Source organism: Microtus pennsylvanicus, chromosome 4 (genome assembly GCF_037038515.1).
Source record: "Microtus pennsylvanicus isolate mMicPen1 chromosome 4, mMicPen1.hap1, whole genome shotgun sequence".
Classification (NCBI taxonomy): domain Eukaryota; kingdom Metazoa; phylum Chordata; class Mammalia; order Rodentia; family Cricetidae; genus Microtus; species Microtus pennsylvanicus.
In genome coordinates, this window is record NC_134582.1 from 86,706,911 (window position 1) to 86,729,218 (window position 22,308).

Here is a 22,308-nt window from a genome sequence, read left to right on the forward strand (position 1 = left end):
TGACTTTGTGGCGGTTAATCTTGTCGACTTGTCTATGTTTACAGTCACCAAGGAGATACACTCACTCTGTGAGGGGGTTTCCAGAAAGGCTTCACAGAGAAGGGAAGACCCAACTGGAAAGTGAGGGGCACCATCCCATGGGCTGGGGACCTGGACTGGATAAAGGAGGTGGGGGGAAACCAGATGGAGCATGAGTAGTCAGTAATCTGATTTCCTGCTTTGTAAGCAAGCAACCTGTGTTGCTGGTCACAGCCGCCAGCCACTCCCATCCTTGCCCACCATGGTGGTCAGTATCACTTGAACTTTGATCTAGAAGAAATCCTTTCTCCCTTAGGCTGCTTCTTCCAGGTGTTTGGTCATTTAGATGAAAAAAAGTAGTGAACACATCCATCACAGAGTCCTCCTGAGTACAACCGTTCACATTTCTACAGGTATAAGAACAACTCTTCTGGCCTTGGGAACAGGGGTTGGAGAAGGGCTCAGAATGCAAATCTCCCAAACTTAAACTACAGCCTTAAAAAATACCAGTCTAGAAGTGGGCTGGCAATCCCCCATGTACTGGTGTGTTTGGATCTTCCCTACAGCATCAGGTAGTGTTGACACCGGACAATTAACTAGCCCTTGCTCAACAAGATCAAGCACACAGGACAGACACACTGCAGGACAGCTCTCGGGGCTTAGAGGAGCCTTTTCCCAGGACACAGTCCCTCTTACCAACCAATAACATCCACGCTGCTGCAGAGCTACCTGCTTCTTCCTAGGCAGAATCAGTACAAGGGACTTCCTCTAACTCCCACTTGAAGTCCCTTTAGGCCACAGAGCACTTGGTTTTCAGCAAGAATTCTTTATAGTCTCATAAAACATCTGTAGGACTTCAAGATGGTTTGTAAGCTCTTGGAGAGGAGCCAGCCTAGCTGGGCTGAAGCAGGAGGATGGCAAGTTTGGGCTCATCCTGGGCTAATAGCTAGATCCTTCCTGGATGCTCTTCCAGAGGACCCGGGTTCAATTCCCAGCACCCACATGGCAGCTCACAACTGCCTGTAACTCCAGTACCAGGAGATCTGACACCCTCACACCAATGCACATAAAGTTAAATTATTTAAAGAAGAGGAGCTAGCCTTCAGGTTAGGACTGAGAAGGGAAAGAAAGAGGTTTGGTGGGGTCTCAGTCTATGACAAAACTATACAAGAATCTAAGACAGGACAGGCTTGCTAGCTACAAGCAGCTCCAAACAGGTAGGGAGACAAGGCCTGTTTCCAAGAAGGACTTCAGCAGGAACATGGGCAGGATCTTCATGTCCATTGACCCTGCTCATTGCGTTCTTTTCTTTTTAGCAACAAAAGCTGGAGGCAGTAGGTGGGGTGTGAGTTGCTTAGGCTCATGCCACACCTTTTCCCCAGCCAGGTGCCTTGTGTGTTAACAATTGAGGGTCACTTACCTGACTGGGGGAGGCTTTCCCAACTCTAGCGACTCTATACAACTATGCTCCTGAATATGCAAACTCCAGAACTCAATCAAAACCACAGCATTCTATTAAAAGTGAAACAATTGTCCTTTAGAAAGAAAGCAAAGGTGGAAGGATAGGGTACAAAGGTTGGTTGAAACGAGGAGGCAATGAGTTCTAGGTGCTGGCCCAGGGCCCCACAAGCACCCTGCTTCTGGGCTCCACACACGCACCAGGGCAAGCCCCAAGGCCTCTGGGTGCAAGATCGGGACAAGGACTCGATGTCGGCATCAGCGGTGGCACTGTTCCACCATGCAGCGCAGCCAGCCCACTGGGACAGACAAAAGGAGGACGGGAGAAGCATGGTGGGAGGTGGTTTCCACTCAGCTCAACATCTCTGCATCCCTGAGGTTAGCCGAACACTGTGTTGTGCTGCTGCGTCACCCGGATGAACGTCGCCCTCCTGCTAAGCTCTTTGAGTTTGGCAGCCCCTACATAGGTACAGGTAGACCGCAGTCCTCCCAGGATATCCAGAATTGTGTTTTCCACATCCCCTTTGTAAGGCACTTCCACAGTCTTGCCCTCAGAGGCCCTGGAGGGGGGAGGAGAGGGAGAGGAGGGTTAATCCAGTTCGGTTTCCCTTAATCACCCAGGTAGAACTATCCCCGCTATAGCTTTTGTTTTGTTGACAACATCATACGTGCTGATGATGTATTTTGGTCATTTTTACTCCCCCATTATCTTCTCTTATCCTGTTCCTGCACCCACCAAAGCCCCTCTCTTTCCTCACCACGGCCCCCTGTTTCCATGTCGTTTTGTTTTATTGATCTGCTTGTGACCCATTGCATTTAATCCTTCCTTCCAGGTTGAGGGTATTTAGTAGTACACAGGCGCCTTACCAGTGGTCACACCACTGAAGAAAATGGCTGCCCCTCCCCCCCAGCAACCATTGGCTATAGCTCCTTGGAGACAGGTGGGGTGTCACGAGGTCTTCCCTTATATGGTGCAAGTCTGAACCACGTGACAACAGCTTCAGTGAGTTTATGAGGCCAAGAGCGATGGTATATCCACAGGATGGTGTTTGACCCCGCTCTGCCATCCCTACCAAGTCCCTAGCAGATGGTGTATTCCTCGAAGACTTGAGGAACTTCTCTACTCACCAAAGAAAGAGAAGTCTTGGTCAGCAATATGAGACAAAGATGGAGACACCTGCCCCCACTGTCCCCAGGAGTGACATTCTTAGCAATGCCTCTCTGCTGTTATGGTTCCTATTGGAACCGACCACCAAACAGCCAATCCCCGAATTCCTCCCTGGGGAAAACAGACCCACTAGGTCAGCTCCATCCATCCCTTTTCACTGATAGAAAAGGCACAGAGGTTTTCTGTCCTCAGCACCAGCCCTGTGGATGCTAAACGTCCTCACCATGGACAACATAGGTCTGCCTAGGACATATAAAAAGTCTTGCCCTCCAACAAAGGCTATCATTGGTGTTTATCATTGCTGGAGAGGTTGTGGAGGAAGGGGTACACTCATCCATTGCTGGTGGGAATGCAAACTTGTGCAACCACTTTGGAAAGCAGTATGGTGGTTTCTCAGAAAATTCGGGATCAACTTACCCCTGGACCCAGCAATACTACTCTTGGGAATATACCCAAGAGAGGCCTTATCATACAACAAAAGTATATGCTCTACGATGTTCATAGCAGCATTGTTTGTGATAGCCAGAACCTAGAAACAACCTAGATGCCCTTCAATGGAAGAATGGATGAAGAAAGTATGGAATTTATACATATTAGAGTACTACTCAGCAATAAAAAACAAGGTCTTCTTGAATTTTGCATGCAAATGGATGGAAATAGAAAACACTATCCTGAGTGAGGTAAGCCAGACCCAAAAAGAGGAACATGGGATGTACTCACTCATATTTGGTTTCTAGCCATAAACCAAGGACATTGAGCCTATAATTAGTGATCCTAGAGAAGCTAAATAAGGAGAACCCAAAGAGAAACATATAGGCATCCTCCTGAATATTAACCTTCAGCAAGCGATGAAAGGAGACAGAGACCCACATTGGAGCACAGGACTGAAATCTCAAGGTCCAAATCAGGAGCAGAAGGAGAGAGAGCACGAGCAAGGAACTCAGGACCGCGAGGGGTGCACCCACACACTGAGACAATGGGGATGTTCTACTGGGAACTCACCAAGACCAGCTGGCCTGGGTCTGAAAAAGCATGGGATAAAACCGGACTCTCTGAACATAGCGGACAATGAGGACTACTGACAACTCAAGAACAATAGCAATGGGTTCCTGATCCTACTGCACGCACTGGCTTTGTGGGAGCCTAGGCAGTTTGGATGCTCAACTTACTAGACCTGGATGGAGGTGGGGGTTCCTTGGACTTCCCACAGGACAGGGAACCCTGATTGCTTTTCGGGCTGGGGGGGGACTTAATTGGGGGAGGGGAAGGGAAATGGGAGGCAGTGGCGGGGAAGAGACAGAAATCTTTAATAAATAAATAAATTTTAAAAAAAAGTCTTGCCCTTAAGATGGAGTGACCGCACCCCCGCAGCCTACCTGTCCTTTGCCGGGTTCTAGCGCCCACCAGCTCCAATTGCTCTCATGTATCACCACACCCGCTGCTCAGAGCCAGGGGAGAGCTTTTTGAGTGGGGAACCCCCAGAACTTCAGGTGGCATCTCCACAGTCTGAGAGCAGGGCTTTGCCATTTAGGCTGGGCCTAAACACACAAACATCAAATGACATCATCCCAAGGCCACCAGGAAACCTTGGTCCTGCAAACTGGAGATGCAGTCTGCCCATGCTTTCGTGGCAGCATCACAGAGGGCGCAGACCAGGCAAAACCCAACAAGTACCCAAATTCTTGAACGTTCTGTGCCTAGTCATTAACTAGAAAAATAGAAACTCAGTCTGAAGCTCATTGTCTAGAATTCAAAAATCCTATCTTAGCATCTGTGCTCCCAATACCTTTCGTGAACTCCGGCACCTTAAACCATTGGCTGGATGGGCTGCTTGGTGGCTGCTACAGAGCAGAAAGCTCAAGAAACCAGAGTCACTGACACATACAGATGGTCAGATCACAGAACTCTGTGACCTGAGACAGACACGTGCCCATATGTGCCCACAACAGCTGCCATTGAGTTCTTCTCAGATGCTGCATGACCTTCCCAGATTCTTTCCCCTTTGCTAAGGTGACATCATCTTTTGTGAGTAATTCACAGTTGGACCCCAACATCTGCTCATCTGTAAGACGCACATAAGTGCTAATGATTGACAAGCAGTAACCATAGGGTCAAAGGAGGGAGTCGTCTCATGGGACGTCAGAGAGACAGGAGCAGGCTAAGCTTGTGATGCTCAGGCTAACTGTGGGTGGAGGACCTGCAGCATTCTAAATGAAGAACTCTAAGGTCTGGATTCGCTTCCAGAACCGAGGCTCGGCGTTTCGATGGCACTTTCATCCTGTGGAACTTCCTGAATGCCCTGCCACTCCATGGCTTCTCCCTCAGCTCCTGGCATCTGTATTGTTGCCTGCCTTTCCCTCTCTGCTCTTTCTAGGACTTTCTGCAACAGCTGGGAGAGGGGGAAGTGTACTTCAGAGGGTGGCTCAGGTTCATCTCTGCCCAGCACAGACTCCACATGGCCCTCGGAAGGTAACTGGCTGCTGGTTAGACAAAGGGATTCTTGGCCAAATGTCCAGGTACCATGGAGGGAGGGGACAGGAAGCAACAGTAAGGAGTGTGCTCCACTTCTCAAGGAGGCTGGCCCCCACACCTTTGCCTGCCCAGTTCCCCTGCTACTGTAACACCATGTTTATCAAGACTCCCATTTGGAGGGAAATGATGAGGGTTGGGGGAGACATGGCAACTGCAGTTAGCTTCCCATACTCCAGAACATCCCACACCACTGCCGCTGCCTCAGTGGAGTCTTTCAGGACAAGGCAATACTCCCTCCCATTCAGCCACGTGCCCCTCCCAGACCTAGAATCACATCTCCAACTTTCCCACGCTTGCTTTCACAAATGCCAGTAGGATAGAAGTCAGTGCAGCATACAAAGATGTTGGGGGTGTTTTCTGGCACCCCTCCCCCCACTTAAAGGGACTATAACACAGAGTAGCCAGCCAGACTGGTGGACGCAGCCTGAGCCACATAGCAGCCATACCTGTACTCAGCGACGCCCCCCGCGTGTTTCTTCATGGCTGTGTCAGAGCTCATGCCATAGAAGAGTTTCAGCTTCTGCCCGTTCCTCTCGATCACCTCTCCTGCACACTCGGTGTGGCCTGAAAACATGCCTCCCAGCATGACGAAGTCTGCGCCGGCTCCTACATACCAAGGAATGGACAAAAGGACGGGTCAGAGGCGGTGGGGGGTGAGTGGGGGACGGACAAGAGGACGAGACAGTGGGCACTTGAAGGTATCAGTGACTGGCTACGACACCTTCCAAACAGGTCTTTCTCCTTTAGGTGCACCAAAGCCTGAAACATCACATGTGTCTTAGTGCATTGTCTGACTTGAATTCAGTACAATCACTGCAGCTCTGGGGATGCCGCTCAGTTGGGAGTGCGCTTGCCTGTCATTCAGGAGGCCCCGGGTTTGATCCCAGCACTGTGCACTGTGTAAACCAGGCATGGCAGGGCATGCTGATAATCTCAGCACTTGGGAAGTGGAGACTGAACAGGGAGAAGTTTTTCAAGGTCAGCCTTGGCTACATCGCTAGCCTAAGCTACATGAGCTTCCATCTCAAACCAAAAACAATTCAACAGAATTTTAAGTGATCTTTATATGCTGTTCTTGGGTAACTACGGATATCAAATATGATGCACTAGTTGAGTTCACCTATCACAAACTCCCCACCTCCAGTTTGCTAAGAGGGTGGATCCTGGAGGTGAGGCCTCTGGAAAGTCATCACTTATCCACAGCCATGAAGATCTCAGTAGCTCTGTAAAACACACTTGCTCTTCCCCCGTGTGATACCCACCGTCAGGCTGTGGGACAGCAAGGAGGTCCTCTCTAGGGACCAGGCAAGTGCCAACGCTGTGCTCTTGGGCATCCCAACCTCCTCGGCCACAAACCAAATTAATGTCCATCAACAGAAAAGTGGCCTAGGAAGTGGAACACCAACAACCATGCCTCTCCCTGAGTCACTGAGGAATCTAAAACTAAACTGATTCATAATGGGTGCTGAGTAAGCGGGGAAGGGGCAGGTCAACAGCAGGTGAGATGTAGCCTTGATGTCACTTATAAGGAAGGCTCTACCCCTCGGGTATGTGCGGAGTCAGCCCCACTCTGTTTCATCCGTTATAAAGGGTTGCTGAGTGGGGCTGGCCCCTGGTAAGCAAGGCACAGCATGGACTCCACAGGGTACTGTCAGCAGCTCCCAGACACCGATGATGACCACAGCCCCCCTGCTGTGGTTTTAAGGGGACACTGGATGACTGATCTGGCCAAACCTCCAGATGAAGGGAGTCAACAGCGGCACCCTGAGCACTGCTCCGTTAAGCACAACCATTAAATGGTTCCTGGGGAGTTCTATTTCTCAGCACTCCACTGGCTTTCCGATTGGCCTTTTCTAGCTAAGGTCCCTCCCACTTCTCAGGGCATGCAGGGCTGAACTTCGGAGAATGTCGGAGGAGAGCTGAGCAAAGGGCCAGATCCAGGATCAGGAACAAGGTCCTTTCTAAAGGAAGGGGCTTTTTAAATGCATTCGGCTTCAAGTGCTGTGGTCCCTGGGAGATTGCAGAAGAAAGCACCACACAATAAAGGATGCCTAAGGATATGACCAAGAAAGCAAGAGTTCTCTCTGCCCTGAACTGTAGGACTATGACCATGTCATTCTTTCCTGGGGCCTCTGTCCTCTGGACCATAAGCCAGGCAAGATGGAATAGACAGAGGTTTACGTTTCCTTCCACGGCTGACCTAGGCCACTTGGGTTTTTTATGGTATACTTGGGGTTGCTAAGAAACCCTGCCAACAGGAACTCTGTCTGCTCCTCTGTCTCTAAAGACAGAACAGGGGCTGGTGAGATGGCTCATCGGGTTAAGGCACTTGCTGCCGAGCCTAAACACCTGAGTTTGATCCCCCAGATCCACATGGTGGAAGGAGAGACTGGCTCCAATAAGGTGTCCCCTGGCATCCACGTGCAGGTGCCTGCACACATCCAAGTATTAAAAAGAGAACTTTTGTTTTTATCACTAAGAAAGTTTCCAGTGTGCGTGCATGCGTGCGGTGTAGTGTACCATTTAACAGTGCTGGGCAGCTAGTTCTGGTTTCTATAAGGATTACGGAAAGTTAAGCAGCCAGCACAGGGCTCGGAAGTCCTGTTTTACCACCCTGCCTCTTTTGTTGAGATATTGGACAGTGTGGAGCAAACACCAGGACCCCAGAGGCCCTATGAGCTCTGTTGGGTTACAGTAGGCACTGCTGCCCTCTAGTGGGAAGTAGGCTGACCAGCCTCCTGCCAAGACTGGGTCCAGCCAGGATGAGGTGGGGACTCAGTCAGGTTGAGCCAAAACCACCTGGTGGTCTCTTCACAACAGACCAAGTACTGCGCAAGGCCACTGGTGCTCTGGGCGTTCTCATGAAACCATCACAATTTTACCCGTTCCTGGCTGGCATTGCCTTCACCACAGATCCCCATTCTGAACACCCAGCTTGCTCAGCTACAGACCAGAACCAAAACTGAGCCAGGATTTTGTCAGATGGGAATGAAATCCAGGCAAAGAAAACTCCCGATAAGCCCAGAAGCCCCTCAGGGGTTCCCTCTTCCATCTGGTTCTTCCGGGCTGCCCAGAGCCCCTCCTTCCCCTTTTCCTCCAATAACAGGGCTGTCCCTGGCACTTACCAAAGGCTTTGGCGACATCTCCTGGACATGTACAGCCTCCATCCTTCAAAGAAAGGAAGGAGAGGATCAGTAAGGTGGGGCCAGGGGACAAGCCAGACCATGCCTCACCCATGAGAATAAAGTGACCACCTTCCACCCCTAGCCAAGCAGATGGCCCAAGAGCCTGGAGGCTGACTTTCTAACTAAGGTACTACCCTTGGCACTTCAGCTCCCCAACCACATCCTTTCTCTGATGGCTAGAGACTGGCATGCCAGCCCCTCCTCCATCTGGGCTCAAGTACCCTTGTCTGGGGAGGAAAACCAAGTGTGGCAGACCAACCACTGTCCTCTGCTAGACCGTTACATAACTTGCCCAGCCACCCCATGGTCCCTGCTCCTTCCTACTCAGAAGCCACTCCTCCCTCCCTGCCTGCCTGGTGAAAGGTGAGATTTATTTAGTCTGAGTGCTAGATTATTTTAAGAGCCGAGAAAAGGGCATAGACCTGGCTTCTTTATCTTCTCAGCTGTCTTGTGTCTCCAGTCCATCATGTCCTTAAATAAGAGCTCACTGCCAACATGTACTCTGCCCACACAACACAGGCTGTCCTCCTGGGCAGTGGGGATCAGTTGCAACCTCAGGCTACTGCAACCCAGTTTTAAATTCCTAAGATGTGGCCTCACATGTTTCCTTATGAACAGACCCTAAATGCCCAGACTGCTACCTGATAGCTCCAACAGAGCCTGGATGATACAGACATAGGAGGGTGACAGTGCTCTGGGGTGTCAGGAAAACATAGGACAGCCCAGGAAGCAAAGAGAAGAGATGGGGACAGGTGGGATAAAGTGACAGGGATGGAGGCAAGGCTCAGCACAATCCTCCAAGGAAAGGCCCAGCTCCAGAAGGTAAGAGCCAGCTATGTGGAGCTGGATGTTTGGGTTAGAAAGAGAAGACAGTATGCACCTGTGGGAACCACGCATCTCAAGTTGGGGGACAATTGTGTTCAAGTGTAGCAAGGCACTTTTTTTCTTTTTTTGGGGGGCGGGGGAGGGTTGAGACAGGGTTTCTCTGTAGTTTTGGAGCCTGTCCTCGAACTAGCTCTTGTAGACCAGGCTGCCAGAAGACTGTAGAAAGAGCTAGCCCTGGGAAAATCTGCAAAGCAGTAACAAGTGTTTCTTGTTTTGTCTTTCAGCATGGTTAACATGATATTTAAGGACAAAGGCATCATGGGATGTAAGTGATTTGGTTCATAAGTTTTCAGTGGGCCTCTTATGCTTAAAAAGAATTGCTCAGGGGCTGAGGTAGTTACCCTGTTGGTGAAGCATTTGGTTCCTAATTGTGAGGTCCTGAGTTTGAAGACCCAGAACTCAGGTATAAAAGCTGGGTTCAACAACACACATACAACCTCAGCACTGCCATAGATAAAGCCTGGAGAAACTCACCAGACAGCTGACCTGGCCTGTATGGGAAAGTCCCAGGCCAATGAAAGACGTCGTCTCACACAAAAGATAGAAAGTGCCCGAGAGTTGTGACTCATGGCTGACCTCTGACCTTCTATGCAACACGTGCGCCCAAGCACACATTATGGCTCAGAAATGAAGGATGGTGAGAGCAAGAAGGGGACAGGATGGGGGGGTGGGGAGAGGCACGGATGATGACTAAGGACTCAAATACTTTCCTTGGTTGAAAGATACTCTAAACTTACTCAGTTCCTCATTCAAAGTCAAGATTCTAAGGTTGGTATCTTGAACTGGGTAGAGAAACAAGACTGAGAGAATGCCAGTGGCTCTCCCAGGACCACAGAGCTGAGAAACCGTGGCTCTCCTAGGACCACAGAGCTGAGAAACCGTGGCTCTGCTAGGACCACAGAGCTGAGAAACCGTGGCTCTCCTAGGACCACAGAGCTGAGAAATCGTGGCTCTCCCAGGACCACAGAGCTGAGAAACCGTGGCTCTCCTAGGACCACAGAGCTGAGAAACCGTGGCTCTGCTAGGACCACAGAGCTGAGAAACAGTGGCTCTGCTAGGACCAAACATCTGAGAAACCGTGGCTCTCCTAAGACCACAGAGCTGAGAAACCGTGGCTCTCCTAAGACCACACAGCTGAGAAACAGTGGCTCGCCTAAGACCACACAGCTGAGAAACAGTGGCTCTCCTAGGACCACAGAGCTGAGAAACCGTGGCTCTCCCAGGACCACAGAGCTGAGAAACCGTGGCTCTCCCAGGACCACAGAGCTGAGAAACCGTGGCTCTCCTAAGACCACACAGCTGAGAAAGACTAGAACCACACAGCTGAGAGACTGCTTGACGCCCCTAGAACCCCACAGCTGTAACAGTGGAAAAATGATTAGAAACAACCCCTTCAGACAGCCTTCCGAATGATGCTAGTTTTCTTCGTGTTTATTTGGCATTCCTCAGACTTTCCCGAGTTAAGTACTAATTTATTGGTGAATTTGCCAAGCCTCCCAAAATTTAATTATTTAATAGATTTGGTTAGATCTTTCTAAATGATGATGCAAGTAGACAATTAACTGGTCACACCTTGAACTTTGCCTGAAATATCATGACTGGATCAGGAGTCCTCCCTGCCTCCTCCCATGTGGGCCATGACAGAAACACTTGAAGCCTGGCCTGTTGGTTCCACTGCCTGCTGAACAGACCCCACAAGGCTAGGCTACTAGGTACACTCTTCACAAAGCAACAGTACTGCAGGCCTGGGCTGTCACCACTGCTAATCTACACAGAAGTGGCTCCCAGTACTCCAAGTGGGACCTGGCTCTGGAACTATCCAGTGAGGCCTTATCTCCTCTGTAGAAACCAGTGGTTCTCAAGGTCAAGGACAGGTGGGGGAGGATCTAGAGGGATCCTTGGGCTCACCTTCTGAGCTCTTGATTTAGTTGGTCAGGTCTGAGGTAGGGCCCAAGACTTTCTAACAAGCTGTCATTGCCTTGCAGAATGGCCGAGTTAGGCTAACTGTGATGTGATGCTGTGCACAGGTGGATGACCTCCCTTTAGTCACCTGGGAGGCACGTGTATGTCTATCCCACCATACCCCAATCTTTGGGAAGTTTGAAGTTTTTAGACATAAGGATGGTGTCTGAACGAGCCTATAGTAAGACCTTGTCTTGGTTAGGTCTCTGTCAACCTTGCAATGGTTTTCAACATGTGGGTCACAACCCCCATGGGATCATCTATTAGATATCCTCCATGTTAGATGTTTATATTACAATTCATAACAGTAGCAAAATTTTAGCTAGGAATCAGTGATGAAATAATCATAGTTGGGGGTCACCACAACATGAGGAACTGTATATAGTAAAGGGTCATAGCGTTAGGAAGGTTGAGAACAACTGAACTACACTCATCTGAGAAGAGGGACTATCAATTGAAAAAATGTCCCCATTAGATCTGCCTGTAGATAAGTCTGTAGCATTTTCTTGATTGGTTTTTGATGTGGGTAGGCCCAACTCACTGTAGGTGGTGCCACTCCTGTGTCGCTGGCCCTGGGTGGTATAAGAAAGAGGCTGAGCAAACTATGCGGACCAAGTCAGCAGCACTCTTCCATGGCCTCTGCATTAGCTCCTGCCTCCAAGCTCCGGCCCTGACTTCCCTTGGTGATGAACTATGATGTGGACCTGGAAGCTGAAATAAACCCTTTCCTCCCCAAGTTCCTTTTGCTCGTAGTGTTCTATCACAGCCATAGAAATCCTAAGACAGATGTACTAACATGGTATAACCTCCTCTCAATTGCTAGCAGGAGCCATTCACGACCTGTATGTGATGTGAGGTCAAAATATGTGACCCCTGATGGCAACGATCACTGGTAATGGAGACTTACAATCACACCTGAGGCTTTGGGGCTGTCCTCCTGCTAGTAGACAGTCCTTAACGTCGCAACATTGGAACAACTGTGATGACCTGACCGTGTGACCCTTACAAGATCAGGCCAAGTCCTCCTAAGAAGGAAGGGGTGGGGGGGTCTGATGAGAATGAAAGCCCAGCCACTCATGCATTCCTGCCCAGCTGTGTGTGGTTTTGGATTATAAAGGAGCTAGGAGGTTTGACTGCATTCGGGACCGCAGCTACATTAAGTCACATCTGGGAGGTGGTCACTCACATCCGGGTGGCACTTGGCAGTGATGCAGCTGTTTCTGAGACACACATCCTCCTCAACCATGTCCTTGTAAGCAAGCCCCATAATCACTGGCTCACCAAGCTGGCTATGGGTGGGATCATTTCTCTGTTCTGGCGTCTGTGCCTAATCTGGTGTAAACAGATGCTCGTTCCCATCTCCCCTGGAAAAGTTATACAACCAGGCTAACCTCGGAAAGAGTTAATGTTATAGAGTCCAGGAATGGGTAGGTATAAACACAAGCTTCTTGGAAGCATCCTCACAGCTAGTTCCTGACAGGGACTTGGAGTCACAAGCAGACTAGAGCCTGGTATTCCAGGGTGGCTCCAGCTAGATTAAAGGCTTTTGCTTGCAAATGCAGATTCGCTATGCTGTCAGTATTTTACATGCTACTTCAATAAGTGTGTGCTCCAAAGAAGAGCTGGAGTCCACTGCTTGAGAATACCAAGAAACAACCGGACACATCATCTATCCATCCATCCACTCATCCATCCATCCATGTCGGCTCCACAAGCAGGTGCCATGGTTCACCACAACATGAGCCCAGAGTGAGCAGCTCAACTCCCAAACCTATCGCCAGCAATCGGCATGGTGGCTCAGGGCATGGTGTAGAGTAGGTGCACAGAAGGAAGAACCCACCGCACCTTGTCATTCAATCACTCAGTCCTCAGTAACACTTGATGGCTAATGATGGTGAGCAATGTCCTTGTTCAGGAGCTCTGTCAGAACGCTGTCACCATGCTCAACTCCCTTGTTCTCATGCCCTCCACAAGTGACAGGGGAGGCAGAAGCACCCACGGACCTCAGCTCACTCGCTCCTCCTGTCAGATGCCCCTGACACAAGGTCTGAGGTCTGCCTCTCATCTGCTCACCCTCCTGCTTCCCCAGCCATACATAGATTCCCAAGACCAATGGGCTCCTCAGCTGCCAGGTCTCCAACCCATGAATCCTCCTCAGTGCCTGTCCTGTCCCTCAAAAATCAACATGAACCCACAAACACAAAGTGAATTTTTTTCTCATTCTTGTGAACCAGCACATGCAGCAGAATCGGACTCTTCCTCCTTTACCAGCCCCACAAATACCAACTCCACTGCCAAGACTTAGTTCTGTTCCCTAAACACCCTTTGTATTGGGATGTGGCTCTGCAGACTTGCTGCTCAGCCCTTAGTGGATGGCATGGTCACCTCCCGTCTGAATCACACCTTCCCAGCTAGATCCCTCCCTCAGCCTGTCCTGCCCTTTCCCAATCCTTCCCAAAGGACAAGCCACTCGCCCTCTGCACTGACATCTTCAATGACTTCCTATGATCCTCCGAAGAAAGCCCAGCTTTTCACATGTCTCCCAGACTTCTTGCCCACAGTCACCCTGGAATTTATCTGTGACACATTCTTCTGCCCCCTCCCAGGTCACCACTCCAAAACGGTGACGTTGAGGTCTTTTTAAATGTCCTCTTCTCTTGTTTCGTAAATGTTCTTCAGCTCCCTTATACCATTTTATCTGGAACAAACCACCCCCCTTTCATATCACTTCCCAAAGCATTTCCCAACTCCCGGATCTGAGATATGATGACCTATGTCAGCCTTACGCAAATTCATCCTGACATCCAAATCCCTAACACATGTAGAATGTGACAGTATTTGGAAAAAGGTTCTTTGAAGACAGCATGGCCCCTGTGGGCCAGGGCCACAGTCATGATCTCCCATGGTCCCCACAGCTTCCAAACCCTCCTAATACTTACAGAGATGATGTGCCCCTTGAGGCCATGGGCAGAGTCCGCGCACTCTATTACGGCACTCAGCTGGGGGTAGCCCACTCCTGTCTTGGTTCGGGTAGTGCACACAGAACCTGCACGGAAGGAGAGGTGGATGCAGGGATGGTTCGGATGAGTAGAACACAACATAAAATGATGCCCTTCACAGTTATTGCCCTGCCCCAGTGAAGCCGTGGGCATGCTTGCAGGATCAGTGCTTGTAGTTACAAGGTCTCACTATGGGGACCACATCACAGCCACTTGCGCCCCTCAAGTCTTCACCACTGTCCTTGGCCAATGTCCTAGACATCTCTCACACGACCCTCAGTGCCCCTTCTGCTGCGATGTCTACTCCCCGGCGATGGAGGAACACTGGCTCTAGCTTCCTCTCTCTTCCACACATCCTTCACTCTTCCACATATGCAGATTCCACTTCCAGAGCTCACCCCGAATCCTCCCAGCCTTCTCCAAGCTACTCTCCACACTCCACTGCTCAGCCTAGGAGGCTGGAAATCCAACACCTACCTGGTGTGGCTATAATGGAGCACATTTGTATTAGGGAAAAGAAGGGCCTGTCCCTGGGCCTGATCTTTACAAACCCTCGGGAGGAGGAAGCCCTATAACTGTTTTTCTATTTATTCAACCCTGGGCCAAACATAGCCCAGCTTCCATTCATCTCCTTGGCCTGAGTCCCCACTCAGCCCAGACCTGAGGTCAGCTTAGCTTTCAGTAGTCATGCCAACACACGGATATCTTTCTCCCTTGCCTCTTCCTGTCCCAATGTACCATTCAGTCCTGGTCGTGTCCTCTTGGGTCCAGAAGAACACCAATATCCTGATCCTATGTCGCCTGTTCCCACTTTAATCTCATCTTATCCCCAAAGCAAGTGAGTACCCACCTCTATGCCCCACCCGCCTCCCATCTTATCTGCCCCTCTTTCCCTGTGCACTTACCACTGACTTTTCAGCAAGTTTCTTCTCACCTCAGGGGTTCTCTATACTCTGAGTTTTTCCCTCCCCTCCCTGTCCCCCCCTCTCCCTTCCTTTCTTCTCTTCACTCTCCCCTCCACCACCCACCTAACATTCCCTACTGTCCAGGCAACCCTTTTTCATTTGTCAGACTTCATCTGAAATGTCACTGCCCCAGGGAAACTGCGTATTGCATTGTCTTTTGAGAAGCCCGCTCCAATTAATATTTGTGTAGGAGTTCTGGGGACTGTTTTCTCTGCTGGATAGTAAGCTGTGGAGATTTCACCCTCTCAGCTAACCTGACAGGGAGAAGGAGCTTCATGCCTGAGAGCGCTATAAATAGCATGGAAAGAATGCAGGGACTCAAGCGTGAGTGAGTCACCGCCACCCTCCTGCTCTGCAGCTTGCTCACCTCCTGCGGCATGTCTTGTGGGGTCTCCGTGTGCTGCTGGAGGGGCAGACCAGGGACTGTTTATCTTGCTCAGAAAGTTACGCACTGCCTAGGTGGGTGGCAGTGAGGAAAACCACAAGAAGACAGTCAGGCTTGAAGTCTTCCCGAAGGTTAGAAGCCCGCACGCTTTGTGAGCAGACGGGACTGGTTTTCAATATATACACTGACACGCGCTAGGTTCCAGCACAAGAGGTCATCCGCCTATGGCAGCACTTACCCATATGCCCCTTACAGGAGCTTCCTCTCTGCTTCCTTTGTAAGATTGTCTTTTGGGGGTAGAAGGTTGTTATTTTTTAGTGGGGGGGGGGGGCAGTCTATCTGCTGTTATTTTTAGTCCCAGATAAAGTGTCTATCTTCTTTTTTTTTTCTTCTCTCCAATGCTAGTGTCTGGGTAATAATGGCTGTCCAGGGCAGAATTTTAAAACATGGTGGTGAGAATGCATGCTTGGGTGAGGGAAACAGGAAGACAAATGCCAGCCAGGCCCAGAAGAAACAGCTACTTACACGTTAAGGCTGAAATGACTTGACTTAGTTCCTTCAAGAGGCCCCGCGGGTGGCCCTAGTGTCTAAGAGGTGGATTAGTTATCAGGTGGGGAGTCAATGTAGGCCACAGGTCATGTTCAAACGTTGACGCTTAGTCACAGGCCTGTCTACAATGTCTGGGATCCTTCCAACACTCACATGAGCCCAGCCATCCTTGTTCGTTCACCATCCTCATGTATTCCCTAGCCCGACCTTCCTTCTTCAGGGATCTGCACAGCCTGCTCTTCCCACTAACATGCTGAAGCAGGGCCTCAAAACTCAGCTACGTGCCTGTACTGGATTTTCTCTGGACCACCAGCTCCCGAAAAATGACATGGAGACTTTTTATTAATTATGAGGTAAAACAGAGACACATCTTCACAGTGTACAAAAAGATTATCCCACAGCACATGCCTGCTCATGGAGAAGGTCATCAGGGAGCAGCTCGGGGACATCGCTTCATGGAGACACTCAGTGATCTTCCACAGAATGTGTCCTGAGCCCCTGGCTGTCTTTCATGATTCCCATGTAGCCACCTCCAGAAGCCCAAGCCCCAGTAGCCTGCTTCCCATAGACAGCCCTCCTGGGATCAACCGGTCTGACCCTGTCCCCTGCTCCCCGCAGACAGCCCTCTTGCAGTCAACAGGTCTTACCCAGTCCCCTGTTCCCCAAAGACAGCCCTCCTGAGATCAACAGGTCTTACCCGGTCCAACTCCCACTTTGATGATATCTGCTCCAGAGAGAATGAGCTCCTCCACCATCTCTCCTGTCACCACGTTTCCTGCCTGTGACAACAAGAACACAGTTCTCCATCACAGGAAATGACTCTTGGGGGTGGGGGTGAGGTACAGGGGTCGTGGGGTGGCCAGTGGGAAGTTTCACTCCTGACCCAAGGGTATGTGTATTAAGGCTACCAGGGTTCCAGGAGACAAAAAGAAAACACTACATCCAATTTTGAAGATGGTAAGTCTAGGAATCAGTATGTTCCTGGCTTTCTCTTCGCGTAAATTCCAATGCAGAAGCTGATACCAGGAGATCCCTTCTGGGAAAGTCACCTGGGTGAAATAATGATATATGAAGCTACCGGAAAGCAGAATGTTTAGAAACATAGGAAATCTAAGAATATACAGGCCAGACTTAAGGAACATCGCAACACTGGTCAGATCAAAACAAAATCTTCTAGGGAACCCCAAATCCATAAGCAATGAAACACAGTCAGCTGATCAAAACCCCCTTAGCAATGGGCATAAGCTACTTTGGCATCTGTGAAAGCCCTGGAGAATCTCTACAGAACCCAGAAAGTCATGGTTAGAAAATGGACCTTCTCGCGATTGAGAAAACACCCGAGTGTCTGGCCCTAGGGCTGGGGTTCCCACCTTGGTATAAAAGGGCAGGCAGGCCCTGCTGGGCCATATGCCACTGGCACAGGCTCTGTCTACAAATGGAGTGAAGCCTCGGCCCTAAGAATAGACCCGCAAGCCAGGAAGTGGCGGAATCCATCAAGCGCGAGAATGCATCTGCGCTGGAAATAGTACAAGCTCTCTGACTGCAGGAGCTTGAGGGAGCAAAAATAGGCCTTTCATTACAACTCACTGCCCCCATGGCGTCTTCAGCTGGTACTCAGGATGCCTGGCAACATGCCCTGACTGGATGTTCACAAGCGGGCAAAGTCCCATGTTGCAAAAATGCAGCCTTGCTCATTGTATTCCCACCAAAGCCCAAGTGGCCTTTCGCTAAATTAACTCCCTGAGGGAAATCACCTTCTTTAACGTAAAATAACTTGAACTTCACAGAAGAAAGTTGTGAGAAAGAGGTGACAAGGCCAGCTTGAATGGAAGCCCCAGCTGCCCACAGAAAAGCATGGCAGATGTCACAGAAGGAGGACTGGGACAGGGTTAAAGGTAGCGCTGTTTTCCTGTAAACTCAGCTGGGGAGTGTAAAGGCAGAATTAGAACCATCTACACAAAAACGAAATGCATGAGAGTAGATGATCCAACCAACAAAGAGCCAGCTAGAGAAAAGCACGTGTAGCTGTGACAAAGGGTGACCGGCTGGAACATATGCAGAACTCAGGAGCGCCATAAGAAAAAACGCTGATCAAATCAGTAATAACAAATATTAATGTGCCACTGTGAGCCTGATTTTCATATATCAAATCATCAGTGGTTATAGTCATAAAATACTAAGAAGAAAATATCACATAAGCTCTCACTACTGGTGAGATGTCCTTTCTAGCATAGGTTTCCTGAAAAAAAAAATGAGACCACAAAAGAGGGTATGTCCCATGAGCTCCGAGATTCTCTCTCAGTGAAACCATCACAAGCATGACCAAAGAGTTAGCCAGCAAGATGTATCCTTCCCAAAGTGAATTTCTCCCACAGGAATGGATCATCTGGAAATCACAGAGACTCAGTTCAGACAAAAGAAGACAAGACCATATCAGAAATAGAAATAGCAATCAGGCTTTGCCATGAAGTTTCCAGTTCTGCATAGGTGGCCCCTTGGTCACGGACCAGAGGTCTGTGGGCAGGGAGGGCTGGTCAGGGTCATTAAGTGAGTGTGTTTTATGTCAGTACAAAGCACCTTGTGTAGGGAATGAACAGAGGCTTGAGTGTGTGGCAGTCCGTTGGAAGCATGATGCGCCCTGTAACTGTGATAGTTTAATGCCTGTTCACTTCCTGGACTATGTGCCCTGATCTGAGGCACAGAGACAGGCAGGAAGCCATTCCGGTCAGGCACCCCCACTATCCCAGGGTCATGAGATATCCAAAATATCCTGAAAGCTCATAGGCAAATGCTACATCTACAATGCAGCAGTATTGGCGGGTGGGACTCGGGGGAATTGAGGGTGCTATTGTATCAATAGGTTCATCCATTGATGAATTCCTGACTTCTCAAGTTCTTTGGGGGGAGGATGTGGGAATTTCAGGAGACCAGAGTCTGGTTAGATGAAGTGGGTGCTGAGGACATGTCCTTAGGGTGTGTCTCATCCCTAGCCACCTTCATCTCCGAGTCTCTGCTTCCCTATGAGGTATGTGGTTTTACTCTACCAAATACACCCTGCCATGATGTTCACCTCAACATAGACCCAGAGTTATATGACCATGACCTGCAATTTCTGAAACCCGAAACCAAAACAAACCTCACTTTTTCTCAGGTTTTTTTTTTTTTTTTTGGAAAGCAGATTAAGAGACCCAGGGAAGCAAGGCAACTTCCAGCTTCAAGGCCCTAGTCAAAAATGAAATGATGCCCGGGCCTGGTGGCACATGCCTATAATCCAACCAATATAGGAAGGCAATCAATAGGATCACAAATTTAGGGCTAGTGGAGACAGCTTAGTGAGGTCCTGTCTCTAAACATTAACAAAGATGGCTGGGGGTGTGACTTAGTATAACATTCATCTAGTATTTTTAAAGCCCTGGGTTCCATCCAGGGCTGAGGGGAGAGGGGGGCAGAATAAAAACATCCCTGTCTAAGCGTATGAAACCACAGGTTCAATGCCCAAAAACGAAATCAGAAAAGAAAAAAGAGAGGAAAAGAAAATAGACATGCCGAGTCTGTATTAACCCAATTAAGAGCATCTAGAATGTTGAGCAGGAAAATACCAAGGAATAGTTAGCCCCTCCCCTCAGCCAGCACCTTTGCCTTCCCTTCCCCAGTTGGCCAGGGGTGAACAGCAAGGCAAGGAGCCCTGGCCTGGTGCGAGGCCAGGAATCGCCTGCTTGTGCAATGATTCTAAAAGCACTCAGCATTCACCTAGTACCCTTCAGCTCAAGAACACCGGGCAAATGCTAATTCCTCCCCACAGTACCTCTGGAAGCCCAGAAGAGAAATTAACATTTTCCAAACTGCAGAGAGCCAAAGGCATGAGCGTCAACTGGAGGATTCCAGGGGTCAGCGCAGGCAGTGAATAGCTTAGGAATAAACATCTACCTTGCCAAAGTCTTCAGTTCATTGCTGTGGAAACCTGGCCAGCCAGCAGGCACTGCAGAGCCCTGCTGCTGGAGGTTGCCTAGAGGCTTCTGGGAACTTACTACCCACCCCTTTCTGCCTGGCTCCCGCTTGGCAACCCCTGGCTGTGCACTTGCAGCACAGGCTTTCCCTGATTCCCATCCCCCACTCCTTCCTGTCCTCCCAATCTTCCCTCGTCTTTGTTCTTGAGCCTGGCACACAGTTCACCTCAGTCTGCAAACAGGCCAAGTGCGGCCCTCACCACCAGCCTGCCATTTTAAGCTTGCAACAGCTTGAGAAGTGGGGCCTATCTTTATTTTTGTGTGTTTGTATGTGTGTATATGAGAACGCACATGTGTGTGCCTAAGTGTGGGGGCCAGAGGTCAACCTCATGACATCATCCACCTTATTTTTCATGATGGGGGCCTCTCCTTTTTTACTGGATGCGCTCCCATTCAGCTAGGCTGGCTTACCAGGGAGCTCCAGGGACTCCCCTGTCTCTACCTCCCCAGCACTGAGGTCACATGTACCCATTTTTGTTTTCTTTTTCTACATACTCAGGTCGCTATGCTTGCATGGCAAGCACTCCATACCCCTGCCCCTTCTCTTTCCTTCTTAAAGCAATCCCGCTGCCCAGGTCCCACCTCTCTTCCATGAGTCACTACTCAGAGGACAGGCTTTCAATGCAATGTACTACCTAAAAGCAACTGAGCAACTACTGGGGTTCACTGTATGGGGAAAAAAACATAGCATGTGCTATGTGACTCCCCACAGTTATTCTCCATTTCTTAGTGTCCTCAAACTCCTTTTCCCTTTTCCTGTAGGGCTCAGGTCATGAGCCCTTGGACTTCAGGAATGCTTTGGTCTGAATGTCTTGTGTCCTCTCGAATGCCATATCCTGAAACCTAAGCCTCAGGACACTAAGATGAAGAAATACGGCCTTCAAGAAGGTGTTCTCATAAATGGGATGACTGCTCCATCGAGAGGACCAAGGGAGCACGTGTGGACGTGTCTGCAATTAGGATATACCTACAAATCACCTTTTCAGGAGCAGAGTCACCAGACAGTGGCAGACCTTGGTCCTGGACATCCAGTAAGTTTCCGCTGTTTATCAGTCACTGGGTATATAGTATTTTGACAGCAGCCGGAATGGAGTCAGACAGGACACTGGGCTGGAGAGTTCAACAGTGCTACAACTAGTTCCCAGGTGGAGACAGGAGACTGGAGCCAAAAGGGCTGCTAGGCAGTAGCTATGGCCTTCAGTCTCGGCAATCACAGATCCAGCAGAGAAAACAGCAGGGAGGGCGTCAAATACACTATGGGGCCAAAGATGACATGGACGGCCTGGCCATTCACAGAAAACTTGAACCAGACTGACTCAAGTTGTGTCCTTTCTTTCTTTCTTTCTTTCTTTCTTTCTTTCTTTCTTTCTTTCTTTCTTTCCTTCTTTCTTTCTTTCTTTTTACAGTATCCTGCGGCACCAGATCTCATAGGTGGTTGTGAGCCACCACGTGGTTGCTGGGAATTGAACTCAGGATCTCTGGAAGAGCAGTCAGTGCTCTTAACCGCTGAGCCATCTCTAGAAATGCGTAGGTGGCAACATCAGACAGCTGCCAAGCGGGAAGCAGTCACTATGAGAAAACCTGAGGTGAGGAGTGGGGGCCTCCGGGTGTAGGGTCATTGAAGTAGGGCTTATAACTCCCTATTAAATGTCCACTGTTCATAATTTATAAGGTTACCAAAGATGTGAAACAGAACCACTAAGCCACCTCCTTAAGCCTGCGTCATTTCCCATTAATCCTCTGGAAGCAACCTGCATGCAGTGAGGGTAATAAATGGAAGCAGTCTCTCAGCTGTTAACCCTCCATGTTCACAGAGCAACTAAAGCAGGGGAGTTAGATCCCACCACAGCAGCCTTCTCTCCCTGTCTCATGGAAGCCACGAAGGGCACAGTATCTCCAACAATACATGTTGAGATTTCTCTGTCTGACCTAGCATCAGAGAAGTTAAGTTTACTGTCAAGTGCTATTCACGGTCACCACATCCCCGTTGGGGATCGGGGCTTCTGTCATTCTGGAATTGCAGATTTCTCTTCCCTCTTTCAAGTGGCCTGGAAGAAAGGTACCACAAAGGCTAGGGCTGGGGTGCCAGGTGTGCCTGAGTGGTACCAGGACACAGGAAGGGACAGCAACTTTACCATGCTCCAGTGCAGGCCCAAAGTCAGTCCCCATACTGCGGTGGCAGGTAGACAAGGACA

At 49.6% G+C, this 22,308-nt stretch overlaps 1 protein-coding gene across 1 annotated transcript in view; it reads right to left on the bottom strand.

Annotated features, from left to right (window-relative positions):
• Window positions 1-1,510: 1,510 nt before the first annotated feature.
• Window positions 1,511-22,308, bottom strand: part of Gmpr (guanosine monophosphate reductase) — a 36,381-nt gene continuing 15,583 nt past the window's right edge. Inside the window, exons 5-9 of the mRNA XM_075969768.1 lie at window positions 16,804-16,885; window positions 14,148-14,254; window positions 8,302-8,344; window positions 5,623-5,782; window positions 1,511-2,036 (exon numbers count right to left, since the gene is read on the bottom strand). Of these exons, the coding sequence (XP_075825883.1) occupies window positions 1,856-2,036; window positions 5,623-5,782; window positions 8,302-8,344; window positions 14,148-14,254; window positions 16,804-16,885 (573 nt within the window). The 3' untranslated portion in view covers window positions 1,511-1,855. The remainder of the gene's footprint in view (window positions 2,037-5,622; window positions 5,783-8,301; window positions 8,345-14,147; window positions 14,255-16,803; window positions 16,886-22,308) is intronic.